The 18,169-nt window shown below is 38.6% G+C and overlaps 1 protein-coding gene across 4 annotated transcripts in view; it reads left to right on the forward strand.

The window, feature by feature from the left end:
• The window catches only part of LOC133632275 (zinc finger protein 501-like), a 30,214-nt gene extending 12,294 nt beyond the window's left edge, over nucleotides 1-17,920 (forward strand). Inside the window, exons 1-5 of one of the 4 annotated variants that reach the window (XM_062024622.1) lie at nucleotides 6,749-6,760; nucleotides 7,719-7,787; nucleotides 7,870-8,025; nucleotides 8,619-8,792; nucleotides 15,349-17,920. In XM_062024622.1, coding sequence (XP_061880606.1) covers nucleotides 8,690-8,792; nucleotides 15,349-16,313 — 1,068 coding nt within the window. In that variant the 5' untranslated portion in view covers nucleotides 6,749-6,760; nucleotides 7,719-7,787; nucleotides 7,870-8,025; nucleotides 8,619-8,689 and the 3' untranslated portion in view covers nucleotides 16,314-17,920. Of the gene's footprint in view, nucleotides 1-6,748; nucleotides 6,761-7,667; nucleotides 7,788-7,869; nucleotides 8,026-8,618; nucleotides 8,793-15,348 lie in introns of those variants that run through there. The other 3 variants (XM_062024623.1, XM_062024621.1, XM_062024624.1) reach the window with 3 other exon arrangements.
• The last annotated feature ends 249 nt before the right edge of the window (nucleotides 17,921-18,169 follow it).

Genomic DNA, 18,169 nt, shown 5'->3' on the forward strand with positions numbered 1-18,169 from the left:
ACAATTCTCCTTTTCCTCCTCCTCCGTATCGTTGTCTGACAAAGACGGTGTAGCCTCGCTGGTTTTCGTCCCTTGTCTGCCGAAGCATCTGCTGAGGCGACATGGTGGGATTAAAGGCTTCTCTTTGTCGTTCGCATCCTCCGTCGTCTCAGGCGGGATAAAAATCTCAGCCATGGCTGCTTTATCAGCCGTAATGCCGGATGGTTCATCAGCCGTGTTTACGGTTGGTTTAAATTTGTCCTGTGGTATAAAAGAGGTCTGTACGCGTCTGCTTGTCTTGTTTGGCATTTTCTTGTTTGAGAGGTCCGTATGTTCAGAAAGGAACCGTTGTGGTTTGGTCAAAAATTGCAGGATTGTCTTGTTTTTAAAGGGTACAAAAAAAAAGGAACCGATGCGGATTGGTTAAAAAATTACGGGGCGTATTGTTTTCAAAGGGGGAGGAGTCAAAAAAAGTTTTGACCGATCAGCCTATATCGTAGCTTATTCTACGGTATAAATGTGCAACTTTGCATTTGCTTTCCCTAAACATTTAATTTTTCCAAAATACAATTTTTAAAAAGCTTGACCCATAAACATTTCAAACAGGCACTGCATTAGTTTGAGCATTTTTTTAAAATAAAACCCAAATTACAATGTAATTAATTATTTCAAACTTTTTTAACAGTGTTTAACAGTGTTTAATTTATAGGAACATATTTATTTGTATGAACACATTCAGTTTTTACCATGGTTCGAGGAAAGTCTGTTTTTGTCAAACTAGTGGTATTTCTTTTCTTAATTTTTGTATTAGCTTCGTTGTGTTCTCTCCTAAACCAAACGCTGTTGTATCGTCCTCTGTATTAAGATTAGATCTGTACTGTTTTTATTGCAGCAACAGTAAAAAAAAAAAAAAAAAAAAAAAAAAAAGGCATCTCAAAGAGATAGGATAATACAAAGTGTAGTAGATGGTACAAAACACACACTGTGCAACTTTGCATTTGCTTTCCCTAAACATTTAATTTTTCCAAAATACAATTTTTAAAAAGCTTGACCCATAAACATTTCAAACAGGCACTGCATTAGTTTGAGCATTTTTTTAAAATAAAACCCAAATTACAATGTAATTAATTATTTCAAACTTTTTTAACAGTGTTTAACAGTGTTTAATTTATAGGAACATATTTATTTGTATGAACACATTCAGTTTTTACCATGGTTCGAGGAAAGTCTGTTTTTGTCAAACTAGTGGTATTTCTTTTCTTAATTTTTGTATTAGCTTCGTTGTGTTCTCTCCTAAACCAAACGCTGTTGTATCGTCCTCTGTATTAAGATTAGATCTGTACTGTTTTTATTGCAGCAACAGTAAAAAAAAAAAAAAAAAAAAAAAAAAAGGCATCTCAAAGAGATAGGATAATACAAAGTGTAGTAGATGGTACAAAACACACACCTGCCTTTCCTCATTTCCTAACATATTCATGGTAAATCCAAAAGGCTATGTATGCTTTGTTGTACTTCAGTTTTTTTTTTATTCTGCTTATCGTCAATTGTTTTGTTTTCCGCTGACGACAACTCCTTTTTTTCTTTTTATTCATCATCTCTTTGCCTATGTTAGCTCTTGTGTACTTACTACTTCTACTGGGTAGAACAAGCAGACTGTTGATTATATTGACCACTGTTACCACATTGTTCTAACATGATTACTAGGGTGTACACAAAAATAATTAAAAACTCGAGGGATGTAACGTTTCGTCAAATTGATTCATTCGATTTAAAAAAAAAAAAAAAAGCATCCATTTGTATTTTGATGTTGTGATTATTTGTTTAATGAGTAAAATACACAAACATTGGAGTGCTTCTAGCTACTGCATGTCATAACTAAATGGTTTGTGTGTGCTGAAAGGGGGCTAGTACTAGTGGGGTGTCGATAGAGAAAGATGACTCAAAAATAAATTAAAGCAAAGTGAAAAGACATCAAAAGGCTCAAAAAGATCAGAGTTTTAAGATAATTTAAAACTAAAAAAGACAGACATCATTGTAAAAAAGTTTGCACCAAAAAGCCATCTTGCATTTCATAAAAACCTTTTGTATGCACATACAACACTTAAAACTTTTAGCATATCAGTATGTAAAATTACATTATGAAATGGATTAAGTAAAAAAAACTTAAAAATGGTACTGATATGATCCAGTTTAAGAGGTTGTTCAGACCTTTTAGTGTCTAAAGAAATAACATCTGGTTTTTGTCAACAAAATCTCCCACCTTAAATCTGTCTCTGTCTTGTCTCTTTTAGACGCTCATAAACGTATACAGTTTTAAACAACAACAAATAAATCGCATACCAGCCATTTGCAGGTTTTTCAAATTACTACACAAGATAATGGACCACACCATGCCATTGACATATGGAATGTAGCCCCTGTCACTCATCATGGGTCTGTCTCAAAGAGAGAAAAAAAAAAGACCCCAAATCATGCAATTTGGTCAAAAAACAGTAAATTAGCTCCGCTTCTTCATACTCCTGTCCGAGTGTTAATCTGTAATGTACTTCAATACAACGTTTAGCGTGTTAAAAATAAACTGTGCCAAACAACAATAATAAACAATACAAACTTTTCCTAATGCTAAAACACAAAACAAACATGGAGGCTTTACAACAAGTTTATGTAAATTAAAAAAAGTTAAAATATAAAGTCATATCGCAGTTATTGTAACCAAAATATTGCGGTTATCATTAATTGTCAAATGTGCTCAAAATAACTAACACCTTAAAATATTTTAACAAAGTGTTGTTTAAAATAAACACATGTATAAAACATTAGCACCACACCTATATAATATACTTTCTTTAGCAAAACAAACATAAATATTGTTCTGCTATTAATGTTTTTTCTTTGTTTTTTCTTTATGCTCCCACTATATACGCCCTCTAGATCACTAAGATCTTCTGAGACCAATCTGTTAGCGGTTCCAAGAGTAAACTCAAATCAAGGGAGATTATCATTTAGTCACTATGCAACACATAGCTGGAATAAACTTCCTGAAGATGTCAGACTCTCCCCAACTCTCACTACTTTTAAAACTAGACTGAAGACTTTTATGTTCACCTTAGCTTTCAGCTAAATCTTTTAATCTTTTAACTTTTAACGTCTGCACTGTTTTTATTTTTATTGTCTGCATTTTAATTTTGCTTTTATTTTTTTTTCATTTCACTTTGTTGTCTGTGAAGCACTTTGAGTCTGCCTTGTGTATGAAAAGCGCTATACAAATAAAGTTGCCTTGCCTTGCCTTGCCTATATGTTTTAATTTGTAAAGGTTTTAAAACGTTTATTGTTAGAGGCAAAACGCATGTTGTTTGTAAGACGTTAATGTGTTTTGTATTTCTGATAAATTCCCGAAGCTGTCGTTAGTGTTGTTTTGTTTGTATTTATTGTCGCTATTTTGACCGTCCTCAAAACATGGATTACTAGTTTTTTTTTACCAGCACTTTTCTCGTCATTTTTACCTTTCAATGTTTTCTTAAACCTTAAAAAAGAACTACATGTCTTCAGCTCCTCACTGAGCTTGTTCCATCATTAAACTCCTAAAACTAAAATACATTTGTATTTTATATTCGTTTTTACTTTACCTTTTTTAAAAATCAATATACCCCGTAAATTATAGTTTTCTCCTCTTAATTTAAATAACCTAAAAATACAAGCTAAAAGGCTAATGTTCTTTACACAAAACATAATTTCCATTGTTTTTAAAAACACAATATTTAAACATTTTTAACACCTTAAAACTTATAAATAACAGATTGGTATGTTCATAGTAGCACACTTTGTGTATTATTCTAACGACCCCTTTTTTAAAGTTTAATTAATGGGTCCATGTTTGTTTTATAAACATTTCCCCAAACTTCAACACAATATGTTAAATATAAAAAATAAAACAATAATATAGCATATGCAAAATACTCGCCACTTTAACACTCGCACCCAAAAACAAACCCCCACCTCTGAAATCATACCCCTCCTACTTTTCCGCGCGCCAAATTCATTTTGCAAAAAGACGGTCTAGTGTGAACATCTCCTACAGCCGCTTAAAAAAACATGCAAAAAGCAAAGAAAAACTTACAGCAGTTGCATGTAAGACTTTCGCCGTCTTTTTCAATGATGTTACCTGCGAGCAAGCCTTCATGTCGGGGTCTTTGGTAAAAAAAAGGTCTCCTCTTCTTCCACCACAAGCGACCCTTCAATGTCAAAACACTTTTGGGTCCTTTAAAGACCAACGCTCCTTCAAGACCAACCAGCATGCCAGAGGCATACAAATCTGTAAGTAAATGTATATATATATTGTATATTGTATGTTTTTTCTTGTAAAAATGAAAATCTGACTCCTCAAATTGTGTTTGTAATGCACTCGCTTTAAAATCTTCCCATATTCCCTCTATAAAACAAAATAATGAATACGCATAATATTAAACAACACCCTGTGAGTCATTTTCCAACTTTGTAAGATCAAACGGACATAGTTTTTTTCAGTTTAAATATCTACTGCTCGTTAGTGTTACCGTATCTGAGTTATTATACAAAAATATATTTCAATCGTCCTGCAACTTTACTGGGGCGTTTTGGACATGTCAGCACCCCCGGACTCACGATGCCTGCGGCGGGACTTGTTGGAGTGGTATCCGGGTGTAATTTTTAGACTTTTTGGGGACTTTTGACCACTTTTCCAACTTTTCTCCACATACCAACCATTTGCTGACAGTGTGTGTGTGTGTGTGTGTGTGTGTGTGTGTGTGTGTGTGTGTAATATGACTCTCTCAGTCTTAGGTCCCCCCAAAATTAACACCCACGCCTCTTCCAGAGCCAAGTGTGTGCGTGTGATTTCATCCCGCCAAAAAAAAAAACTAACAATAAAAATGGTAACTTTGTTTAAAAATATTTATTCATACCGTAAGTATATTGTATGTTTTTTCTTGTAAAAATGAAAATCTGACTCCTCAAACTGTGTTTGTAAAAATGCACTCGCTTTAAAATCTTCCCATATTCCCTCTATAAAACAAAATAATGAATATGCATAATATTAAACAACACCCTGTGAGTCATTTTCCAACTTTGTAAAATCAAACGGACATAGTTTTTTTCCAGTTTAAATATCTACTGCTCGCTAGTGTTACCGTATCTGAGTTATTATACAAAAATATATTTCAATCGTCCTGCAACTTTACTGGGGCGTTTTGGACATGTCAGCACCCCCGGACTCACGATGCCTGCGGCGGGACTTGTTGGAGTGGTACCCGGGTGTAATTTTTAGACATTTTGGGGACTTTTGACCACTTTTCCAACTTTTCTCCCCCCGCTCCTCCTGCAACTTTGTTGGGGTTCGCGAGGCCTGCGGTGGGTCTTGTGGGACTAAATAACGGGTGCCCTTGGTTGAGCGTAAATTTCCGCGCAATGAATAACTGTTTTTGTTAAAAAATAAATACTTGTTATTATATAAACTGCAAACAAATATATTACAATCAGTAAAAAAATATACCCTTCATTTTCAAAAGCCTCTAAAGACTGTGTGCGCTAGCAGAGTTTTTTTCTCTTTAAATATGCTTGAGTACCTAATCTAAAAAACATATGTTTGTTAAGAACCTGTTTTAAAAGACATGGTTGCTTGCTTCAGCAAATTCTCCCGCCTTAAATCTGTCTCTACCACTCTCTTTGAGCATAGTTTTGTCAGCAAAAAAGCACCTGTCTCTACCTATCTCTTCGAGCATGGTTTTGTCAATAAAAACCAGCTGCCAACAATAAACCGCATACCAACCAATTTGCTGTGTGTGTGTGTGTGTGTGTGTGTGTGTGTGTGATTTCATCCCGCCAAAAATAAAAAAATAAAAACTATCAATAAAGATGGTAACTTTGCTTAAAATATTTATTCATACCCTAATTGTAGTGTTTCTTACGCGTGTATTTTTTAAACATGTTCATGACTTTTGCTGTGTATGTCTTCTCACTGCTGCTGTGCTGCTGTGAAAGTCCCAAAAGGTTGTTCTTACCCCTCCAAACTCTCTCTCTCTGTTTATAATGCATATTTTCTGCTAGATTTACTCTCTATTTAATCCAAAGAAAAAAACTAACCATCAATAGTAAATTTTTACCATCGGTCTCCAAACTACGGCCCTACCCCAAACGCGGTACGCCGACGTCCAAAATCCGGCCCCCTATTTTTTGAGATATTTTAGATTTTTCTGGACATATTGGGCATCCATAGACTCACGAGGTCAGCGGCGAGACTTATGGTAATGGTATCAGTGTCATTTTTAAACATTTTCATGACTTTTGACCACTTTTCCAACAAATTAGTCAAAAAATGAGGGGCTTATTGTTTTCAAAGGGGAGGAGCCCCGTAAAAAGTTTCGACCAATCAGACTAGTAGAAAGATTGTTTTCAAATACTATTGGTTGATGTATTGGCAGGGGAGGTCCTTTTGTACTCCGTCGGGGGTGTGGTCTCAAAAGACAACCTTCTTTTCGTCGTCAGTACGCATTTCCAATTTCGACTGCTTCGAAACAAGACGTCTATCTTCTCCTTCATTTCTCCCATACACTCTCGCCATGCCGCTATAGGAACCACCACCACCGAGTAAACACCCCGCATTCAGAGTTAAAAGACTCCAAAGAAAAGACGTCTGGTTCGGTCGACTGAGGCTGATAGGATCCGTTGATTTTAGGAGCACGGAGACTGGCACGGAAAACCCAACGACCTGAGGCCAAAAAATCCTACTTTTCCGAGGAGCGTCGTGGTAAGTTTTATCATTTTTATAAATTGAAACTGGCGTTTCGCTAATCATGCCTACTGAAACAACAGCTTTCTCCATCTTTTCCATTTTCTCTTAATGCTCGTACTAACAAAGACTTACCATTCACATATACCAGTGTATGTGTGTGTGTGTACGTACATGTGTTAATACTCAAAAAGTCGTAAATCGCATTTTGACATAAAGTGTCTCCCCCCTTAGCCCCACCTTCCTCTGACCTCCCCTTCACCCCACCCCTCCTCTTACAGGGCCATCAATCACATTTTGACATAAGGTGTCTCCCCCTCAGCCCCGCCTCCTTCTGACCTCCCCTTCACCCCACCCCTCCTCTTACAGGGCCATCAATCACATTTTGACATAAGGTGTATTCCCCCCTCAGCCCCGCCTCCTTCTGACCTCCCCTTCACCCCACCCCCCCCTGTGACCTTTTGGCCTTAAGGTCGTAAATCTTTTTTTGACTAAAGGTAACCCCTTATCCTCTCTTACAGTGTGTGTGTGTGTGTGTGTGTGTGTGTGTGTGTGTGTGTGTGTGTGTGTGTGTGTGTGTGTGTGTGTGTGTGTGTGTGTGTGTTCGTGTGCGCATGCGTGTGTGTGTGAATTACCATGAATTGATTAACGTGGACCCCGACTTAAACAAGGTGAAAAACTTATTGGGGTGTCACCAATTAGTGGTCAATTGTACGGAATATGTACTGTACTGTGCAATCTACTACTAAACGTTTCAATCAATCAATCAAAGTGTGTGTGTGTGTGTGTGTGTGTGTGTGTGTGTGTGTGTGTGTGTGTGTGTGTGTGTGTGTGTGTGTGTGTGTGTGTGTGTGTGTGTGTTGGGTGCTGGATCTGAAAGATCTTTAGGTTTGTGGGGGAATGACCTTTGGTCCTTTCTCTGCAGAATCGGACTCGGGAATTAAATCTGATTGATGTTGCTTCTCTTCTCTTCCAGACGTTCTCAGCCCATTGTGCCGGAGGATTTCGCGGGAGCTACACTTTCCTACACATTGCAACTCCCGAGGTGGGGGGTGTTTCCTTGAAGGGGATTGGTCGAAACTTTCATCGTCCGCCGGTGGGACAATCTTCTTTTCTCTCTCTTTCAGCTGGAGTAAGCAGATATCTCCCGTCTCGCATCTGAAAAGGTATCCAAATGATCCATCCATTCCGTAATCTTCCAAGCCCCATTTCTCACCCAAGGACTCGGACGGAGGCATCGGAGTACGACCCAGAAACACTCTACTTTTCTGCGGAGCGTCGAGGTAAGTTTTCAAATTCGACGCACTATTTTTATAGATGGAAACGGGAGTTTCACTGAACTTGGCTGCATTGAAGCCGATTATTTTGTTTTCATGTTCCCGGGTGTGTGTAAAAGAAAAAAGTGAATGGTGACGTCACACGGCAGTTTTGACACAGCAGTTTGGCTACAGTCGCCAACACGCACCGAGCAGGCATCTTGTCAGTGCAGCAGATAACTAAAGTCAGTGTACAAAAGTGAAAATAGAAGTGTTCTGCTGTCTATGCTTGCAATAAGAGCAATATTTATGTGAGCGTGTTTGTTTCCTCACTGAGTGCAGTTGGTCCGAGGTCGAGTACAAGTCATCGTTCAATGAGGATATTACTGATAAAAGTCAAGAGGAAAAAACGTCAAAAGGGTGAAATGCTATAATGTTGAAAATGTATACTGGGGTAGTGTGAGTTTCACACTTTCACAACACTTACTTTGTCAAACAACTTGCCGTTTGCTTCAACCCACTAAAAGACAGAATACAACATTGTCGACTTTTGTTTCATTTAACGATCTTACAGATTCAAAAATAGCATCAAATACCTCAACTATTCACCTTTTCTAAAGCCCAGGAAACGGACTTTGAGTGTGGAGCGACGGCGTGTTATCTGAAGTGAAGATTGAAGACGTGATAGAAGATGGACGACTACTGCTATGCTAAGATGGCGACGTCCGCTAAAAGAGAACATGAAAGAGAATCAGCGCCACCAACGGAGAACAATCTGAAAAGCGAAGATGAAGGTGAGTGTGTTGCGTTCCCTCATTTGAAAGCTATTTGAATGCCAACCCCTAAAAATAGAAATTAGCCGACTTTGTTGAACAATGTAAACAAAGAACCTGTTAGCATTTTTCCTCTATCAAAAATGGTGGAAATGTTTGTCAGAAGTTACCGCAGTAGTATCCTGCACCGGAAAACTGCCTTAATTTAAATAAAAAGTGATATTTATCGAGATTGGATGGTATATAGTTTGTATTTTTTGTTTAGCACTTAGCAATAGTGCTAATTGCTTGATCTGCTCATCGCAGCTTCTAAAACTTGTAGCTCATCCTCCTTATATTCAGGCTCAAAAATATAAGGTTCTGGATCATAATTTGTCCCAAATTCTTCTTTGATGGCACTCGTGAAGTCTGCCTTTATTGGTAATAGTTGGTGGTGGTGTTGAAGGAAATAGCGAACGTTGTGATGCCTCTGTGAAAATAATGTGCCGCCGTTTCCTTAAAATGGTAACAAATTATGAAAATACGTAAATATTACATGTTATTATGAATGTGCCTGTTGTTACAGTACATATGTACTTACAGCGTGTATATAAAAAGTTGCTGGATATTTTTGGATATTTCTTAGTTTTTTACAGGTGAAATAGAGTGCATCCCCATTACCTGCATTGTTAGCTGACTTTTGCTAGTGTTTATTTAGGAGTTAGAATGAGTGATGGGCAGTAGTGCACAACAAGTAGCGACGCTATGTAGCTTAACTACAGTTCCCAGTAGCGTGGCGTGAACTTAGCTATTTTTCCACCCATGTAGTGACGTAGCGTCCATCAAACGCTACAAGGGAGAAAATAAACTGCTAATCAAGGGCTGGGAAAAAAAAGTTTTTCTTTTAGATTTTATTGAAAATATAGTTTTGGTGGTACTGATTTTACGTTTTCAAATTAATGAATAATTGTTATTTATCGTGATTCCAAAATCACCCAAAATAATTGTGATTATTATGTTTTGCCATAATTGTCCAGCCCTAGACGAGGTATTGGAAAGGACTTCATGATAAACTATGTATCACGGTACTTGAGTCACGATACAATAGTCTATTGTAATATTGTGACATGGAGTTTTACTGACATTTTGACAAAGTCACTGAAAAATGCAAAAACAAAACAGCTTAAAATAAATGTTGTACACTAGATGCCCGTTATTATTTATTGCACAAATTGTGTCAAAAACAAAGTAAATACAATGATCATTGCAATTGTACAGAAAGTGGATCAAATTTCTTGCATTACTTATCTACAGACTTCTTTGAGATAGATATTATCTTTTAGTATCCTAATGTCCATCGCAGCAGATGTTTTCTACTTTCTGTGATTCTAGCTGAACTTTTCTGAGTCTATGACAAGTCATGTAAACATTGATCCATCATTCTGGCAAGGCACTAAATGAATGGCCATGAAACACTACACACTAGGGTTGTCCCCATACCAATAATTTAGTACCGGTACTAAATGTATAGATACTTTTCCAAATAGAGGGTACACGAAAATTGTCAATATTGGCTTTATTTTAAACAGAAAATCTTCCACTGTAGCGGTTGCTTTAAGGACATAATTCACCACAACTGTTTACTTGACTTTGTCATCATGATTCACTGTCATTGTTCGATTGTGCACATAACTATGTTGTTCTTGTTTAGCATTCATATATGCCGTTAAGAGTTAGTAATTCGGCGCAGCCCCTTTAAGCGACCGTCAGGAGATTTACAGGAGTCGCTCATTCTCGTCTTTGATCAAATAAACCGCAAACATGTTTTTGTGTGTCAAAAGATACTTCAAGTTGTCTTGCTTTCGCCTTACAAACGCAACAACACTACATTAAACACTCACAGTCAAATAACAATTTTACAAGGTTAAAATATAAATTAAAACGCATTAAACTTCTCTGGTTGCACTCAAAAAACAAATTACAATTTAACATATTACATATAGTCTGCTATAGTCAAGTATTAGATTAGAACATAAAGTTTTACTGACATTATATTAAACTATTCATGATTTATTGTTGCCACAGTATGTCGGTGTGGCTTGTGCAGCCCTTTGAGACACTTGTGATTTAGGGCTATATAAGTAAACATTGATTGATTGACTCCTGGTCTGTGCTTTAAGAAAAATACAATTATTAATGAAGTACTAAAAACTAAACAAAGGATAAATGTACACAGATAAGCCATGTAGCAGGTAAAACACGTTTATTAAAGACAAAACACAAATGGTAGGAATTTGTTCCAAAATGTAGTCATTTCACTTGGATTAGTTGACTGCTAATTGGGCAGTTTTAACTGTGCTAATATTTGGCATCAAGTTCTACGTATCTACATGTGCACAGCAGGGGAGCTGGTTAACTTATGAGAGTAGTATGTGTGTTTGTGAGAATGTCAACGTGTTGTCTGAGTGACGTCAGTGAGTGAGCGGGCGAGTAAAGAGAGAGCAGCAGGACAGGTGTAACAACTACATTACACCTGCCACTATTTAAACTCCTTGTGCAGATCTGAATGCTTATTATTTAAATGTTGACCTAAGTCTGAAGCAAAGGTGGTAATACTAATCACCACATTAGGCGAGGCGTGTTTTAAAGCAGCTGTTGTGAGAGTAGTGTATGTGTGTGTGCACCTTTAAGAGTGGCAGTATGTGGGGTGAGTGGGCGAGTAAGGAGAGGTAGTGGTAGCATGTGCAGGAGTGTTAATAGCATGGTGGATGTCCGGTTGTGCCCTGTGGGAATAATACATAAAGTGACCAGTAGGGCTGCAACTAACAACTAATTTGATAGTCGATTAATGTGTAGATTATTACTCCGATTAATCGATTAATGATCGGATAAAAGAGACAAACTACATTTCTATCCTTTCCAGTATTTTATTGGGGGAAAAAACAGCATACTGGCACCATGTTCTTTCAACTTGCCAAATAAAACAAGGCAAATGTTACAAAAATGTGCACCATTGTCATGCACAATAGCAACCATTTTGCTTGGGGGAATTTCAAAGCTGGCTACTACCTTTTCTAACCATTCTGCAATGGTGGATGCTGAATGTCTTTCCTCTAGTGGCATGGTGGTAAGGCAGATTGACTTCATGTTCCATTGCTCTCCAATGTAATGGCATGTATTGCCAAGGTGGCTACACTTGTCCACACATCAGTAGTGGGAGCAATTTTGCTCTGGGTGGCTTTTATGTCAGTCTACACTGCTTGGAACGTCTGCTGGTACTTCCTCTCCATCACCTTGGTCACATGGGTCCTCGAGGGAAGAGTGTGACCAGGGTTGAGGACGTGAATCATTCGTCTAAAACCTTCATCCTCCACCATTGATAGTGGCCTCATGTCAGTTAGCAACATATACAGGCTAGCATCAGTCAATGCAGCCGCTTGCTGTGGTGTGCACACCTTCCTTTGTACCAAGTCGCTAATGCTGGCTTGTTTCTTTCTGAAATGAGAGAAACCATATAATGAACATACATAGTAGCATCATTTACATGTAACTTAATACATACCTAGTTGATTTAGTTCATCATTTCTGACGTAAAAGGCAAATACGTCACCACATAAAAAAAAAGAAGCTAAATTGAATAAGTGGACATTGGCATACACCAATAATAACATAGAAATGTAACTTATTTGTAAATGGTTGATTTATATAGGCTAGTAAGGTAAAGTGTTGTACCTGACAAGTTTCGGCTACCTTACTTCTGCAGCCTTCATCAGAGGTGTCACGTGGTGTTAGCGTGACGTCATCTGTGACGTGTTCTATGGATTGTTCTATCTCACCTGAAGTGGTGGGATGGCGGTGTCCTCTGGTGTGCGCCGGAGGTAGGGCGGAAGCAAGGTAGCCGAAACTTGTCGGGTACAAAACTTTACCTTACTAGCCTATATAAATCAACCATTTATAAATACACATCAGTAGGCTACATGAACCTCTTCAACATAGAAATGTAACTCATCAGATCAGAACTGGGTCAGATTTCGTACACGTTTCTGTCAGGTTCAAACACTGATGACATCTATTAAACAAGACAAGAGGCAAAGAATTAAACAGAGACAGAATTCAATTTGGACTCAATATTGAGGAGAGTTGTCTGTACACTGTACCCTTGTACAGTATCTCAGCACGCTCTGCCAAAAGATTACACGCCTCTTTCTTTTATTTTGGACCCTCCCCGACCACATGGCCACCGCTGTTTCCAAAGGACAAAGATTCGTAAAATAGTTCAAAAAGAGGTCCATAAAATAGTTCAAAAAGAGTTCCATAACATAGTTCAAAAAGAGTACCATAAAATAGTCCAAAAATAGTTCGTAAAATACTTAAAAAAGAGTTCCATAACATAGTTCAAAAAGAGTTCCGTAACATAGTTCAAAAAGAGTACCATAAAATAGTCCAAAAATAGTTCGTAAAATACTTAAAAAAGAGTTCCATAACATAGTTCAAAAAGAGTTCCGTAACATAGTTCAAAAAGAGTACCATAAAATAGTCCAAAAATAGTTCGTAAAATATTCCAAAAATAGTTCGTAAAATACTTCAAAAAGAGTTCCATAACATAGTTCAAAAACAGTTTGTAAAATACTTCAAAAAGAGGTCGTCTGGAAATTGGGCAGATCCTGCCATCTCTCCGCTTTTTCTGTTGATTACCATACATGAGAGAAAACAGAAAACCCTTCATGTGGCTTTCCCGCTTACACAGTGGAGTTTTACGAGCCTTCTTCTCGGTAGGTTTCAAAAACAGCTTTTGTCTTCTCACCGGGTCCTCAAATGTAACACAAAGTTTTTGTGATCATTTAGAAACAATTATTCTAACAGTTTCTGTTGTGAATAATAAAGGATTCATTTTAGGCTGCCTCTGAATAATAGCATGAAATATTCCAGCTCCCTCATAACGTTTAGTTATACTAAAGCGTCACTCAAATCTAAATATATTTATATAGCTTTATTGGGCCCGCTACATTGATCCATTATGAAACCAACCTGAGATATTTCTGTCCGTTACGTTTATTTCGTAATTGGTAACCGTGCGTTTTCTCTCTCAAAACAGAGTCAAATCTGCCGTAGACACATTATCAGCCCCGTGTTGCAACAAAGGGGTAACGTTAACCTTACTCACAAAAAAGAGCTGGCGTGCTGAACTCATGAATGCCTGTTGCCACTCAAAACAACAAAGAAAATGAAAAGTCGTCGCACTCTCCTAAAAGTTCCTAACACTCTGAAAGTTAATACACGACAGTTGCTGCTGCGCTTCCTTCAAAAAAATATCCTCGTTAACAAAAGATTAAAAACACACGACGACGGACACAAGGGATCAATGTACCCGGACTATGGACTTAAAAAGTTACGTAGCGTGAGTTCCCTTCATCCATGGCTCCAACATGTTTCCTCTTCAGGTGGCAATGTTGTACTTCCTTGCCAGGCGAGGTCCACGCTGCACATTTTGCAGGAAACGGTCTTCTTTGAAGTCTTTAAAGTAAAGTGTTTCCACACTTTTGACGACTAAGGCCGTACACTTTTCTACATTGAAGCAATAACCTCAAGATGTTTCTCCGCTGAACTATCGGTACAGTTTTCCTCGTTTTTCAAATGTTTCCAGGCACAAAGACTATAAAAATGGGAGCCATTACCTCCCTGCTTGGCACTCAGCATCAAGGGTTGGAATTGGGGGTTGAAATCACCAAAAATGATTCCCGGGCGCGCCCACCGCTGCAACTCTCTGCTCCCCTCACCTCCCAGGGGGGTGATCAAGGGTGATGGGTCAAATGCAGAGAATAATTTTGCCACACCTAGTGTGTGTGTGACAATCATTGGTACTTCAACTTTAAAGGAGACGGCGTGGTCACGTGAGCTGCACATGACACATCATTGGCTGGCTTACTGCCACCTCATGAGACGTAGCAGCAGCGCATGCGCATAGCATAGATCCAACGAATCCATGACTAAATTAATCGCCAACTATTCTTATAATCGAATTTAATCGATTAGTTGTTGCAGCATTAGTGAGCAAGTTGTAACTAATCGACGGCCTCGTCCTTCCGACCAAAGAGCGGAGCTTTATGGACCCAGTGTTACCCCCGACACAACATGGGCCCTGGAGGGAACGTCTCCCCTGCGCTCCTCGACCACGGTCTGGGAGCCCACAAACAGGAAAGGTGTAAAGCAACCCTTGCAGAGCGGCGGCTCCCTGTTTAAAGTGTCACCTTTATTGTTAGTTTAGAAGCCCAAATACCTCCATATTGCACTTCATGCACCCTCTTTATTAACCAGTAGAATTGTCCTTTGTTGCCTTTCTTCCTCTCCACCATGTTATTGCTTGTATGCACTTTAAGTGTGCGTTTTGACACACTCAACATCATGCGCCTCAGCTCTGTAGTCACCATCATTTCATTCAGATGAAAGAACGGTACCGGTAGTTTTCAAAGGTGCTATAATACCGATTTCAATTGATTAGTACCACAATACTTTATTAGTAGCAGTATACTGTACAACCCTACTACACACACATACAGTACATAGAAGAAAGTGTGTTTTTGTTGTTTGTGTCTTGCAGACGTCCAGCAGCTGATCGGTAATCCAGAAGAAGTTTCCCCTCAGTTAGGGGGGAGCTCCACTTTGAAGCAGGAGACTCCACAACCACCCTGCATTAAAAAGGAAGAGGAGGAACTCTGCATCACTCAGGAGGGAGAGTGTCTTCTAGGACGAGAGGAAGCTGATTACACCAAGTTTCCACTGAGTATTCTCTCTGTGAAGACTGAAGATGATGAAGAGAAACCACAAGTAGACAACCTCTTAGCTCCACTATCAGATCGTGAGGCTAAAGACGAGGTTGAAGAACCTTTGAGCAGAGATAAAGACTGTGAAGGTGATATGAGGACTCACACTGACAACAAACACTCTGAATGCTCTACAAAGAAAATAGGTAAAACATGTTTGAGCTGTTCAATTTGTGCTGAAAGTTTTATTTTAAAGGGCCACTTAAATCAACACATGAAGACACACACAGGTGAAAAACCATTTAATTGTTCAGTTTGTGGCAAAAGCTTTTCTAAAAATGTCCACTTGACTCGTCACATGACAACACACACAGGAGAAAAAACACTTAAATGTTCAGTTTGTGGCAAAAGCTTTTATCGAAATTGCCATTTGACTCAACACTTGAGAACACACACAGGTGAAAAACCATTTAATTGTTCAGTTTGTGGCACAAGCTTTTCTCAAAGTGGCTCTTTGACTTCACACATGAGAACACACACAGGTGAAAAAACATTTAATTGTTCAGTTTGTGACAAAAGCTTTTCTCAAAAGAGCCATTTGACTAAACACATGACAACACACACAGGTGAAAAAACATTTAATTGTTCAGTTTGTGACAAAAGCTTTTCTCAAAAGACCCATTTGACTAAACACATGACAACACACACAGGTGAAAAACCATTTAGTTGTTCAGTGTGCTGTAAAAGGTTCCCACATAAAGCAGATGCAGTTAAACACACAAGAACACACAAGGGAAAATAACCAATTATCTGTTTAGTTTGTGGTATGTTGCTCATATGTGGTGACATCCACCCTACCCAGGACCTCCTCACTGCTTCTTTCACAAATATCTGAGGTATTCCTACAAACGTGGATTATTTGGAGCATTATCTTATCCACTCATGACCCCATGTCTTCTCTGTATCTGAAACCTTCCTGAACAGTAAGATAGATGATGCTTCAAGTGCTTGGTTACTCCTTCTTCAGTCCAGGGACCTGGGGCCTCATGTGTCAAGTTTGTGCACGCTCAAAAACCTGCACTACACCCTTTTTCACTGCAAAGTTGAGATGTATCAAAACTGACGTTGACGCATAAGTGATGCTGGGTAACTGTTTGCATAACAAACTGCCAACTTTTACTCCTCAGACTGGTTGATGTGCAAATCAGAGACTTATGAACAATTAACCCCCAACACCCACAACCCAACCCCCACCTCCCTCGACATTCGGGCATAACAGGTTCAATCCGGCCCGCGAGATGAGTTTGCAAAGAGTAAAATTCAGCTGCATTTTTAATGAAAGAAACTGCTGTTCTAATTGTGTCCACTGGATGTCACAATAGCAATTCTGTTAGGCAAGCAAATAGCATAGCAAATATACCAAGCAAGAGGTACACGGTAAAGCGGGGCTGTGACTCCTCCCCCTCCACCCAACGTAAAACAGGAGTAAAATAAGCAATCAGTAACCCCACTTAAAATGCAGCATGAGACACTGCACACTGATATAGTTCTGTGAAAATGATTGTCTTCTGTGCAAATGGGGCGGCATGGCGTAGTGGGTAGAGCAACTGTGCCAGAAACCTGAGGGTTGCAGGTTCGTTCCCCGCCTCTTACCATCCAAAAAATTGCTGCCGTTGTGTCCTTGGGCAGGACACTTCACCCTTGCCCCAGGTGCCACTCACACCGGTGAATTGAATGATGAATGATAGGTGGTGGTCGGAGGGGCCGTTGGCGCAATTTGTAGCCACGCTTCCGTCAGTCTACCCCAGGGCAGCTGTGGCTATGAAAGTAGCTTACCACCACCAGGTGTGAATGAATGATGGGTTCTACATGTAAAGCGACTTTGGGTACTTAGAAAATCGCTATATAAATCCCAGGTATTATTATTATTATTATTAAATGTAAAGAAAATGAACAGTGTGTGATTTACTGCAATACTGTCAGTCTTTTAACTTTTGATTTGTGCTTTGTTGAAATTGTTCACACATTGCACAGCTTTTATTTTTCTATCAATACACATTATGTCTAGAAGACAGGAAGTAACTCAACACTCTTGAATAGTTTCTACCTCAGTGTGTATGGTTTGTTGAGTTAGCACAGGATTAATATGTGGAAATGACAAATGAGGTAGTTGATACATAGAATAGTTTTTATTCATGCTTTATTTTGTTTTTTGTTCAATCCTAGATGGGTTGTGACTTAAAGTTTAATAGAAACACTGAGATTAAGTTTAAGTTCATTGTGTTCTTCAAGGTGTTTTTGAAAATGCACCATTTTTTTCCCTCTTAATGTTCAACTAACTTGAAGTGTTTTGTCAAGAGGATTTTTTGTGATATGTACATTTTCAGAATGTGCTTGTTCTATTTTTGGCCGAAGTAAAATAAAGAAAACAATCTGAAGTTGTCGTAGTCGTATTTTTAAGTTATCATGCCAAGATTTTACCCGTCCCGCCCACGTGGAAATAGATTTTCCTCCATGTGGCCCCTGAGCTAAAATGAGTTTGACACCCCTGCTGTAATGTGACTCATGTGAGCAGGTTACTGTATAAACACATTTTGTTATAAGTTATAAAAATGTGTTCAGTTCTCAGAGACACGTCAATGTCAGGCTGACAATCGC

This window comes from Entelurus aequoreus, linkage group LG17 (assembly GCF_033978785.1).
Source record: "Entelurus aequoreus isolate RoL-2023_Sb linkage group LG17, RoL_Eaeq_v1.1, whole genome shotgun sequence".
Lineage (NCBI taxonomy): Eukaryota > Metazoa > Chordata > Actinopteri > Syngnathiformes > Syngnathidae > Entelurus > Entelurus aequoreus.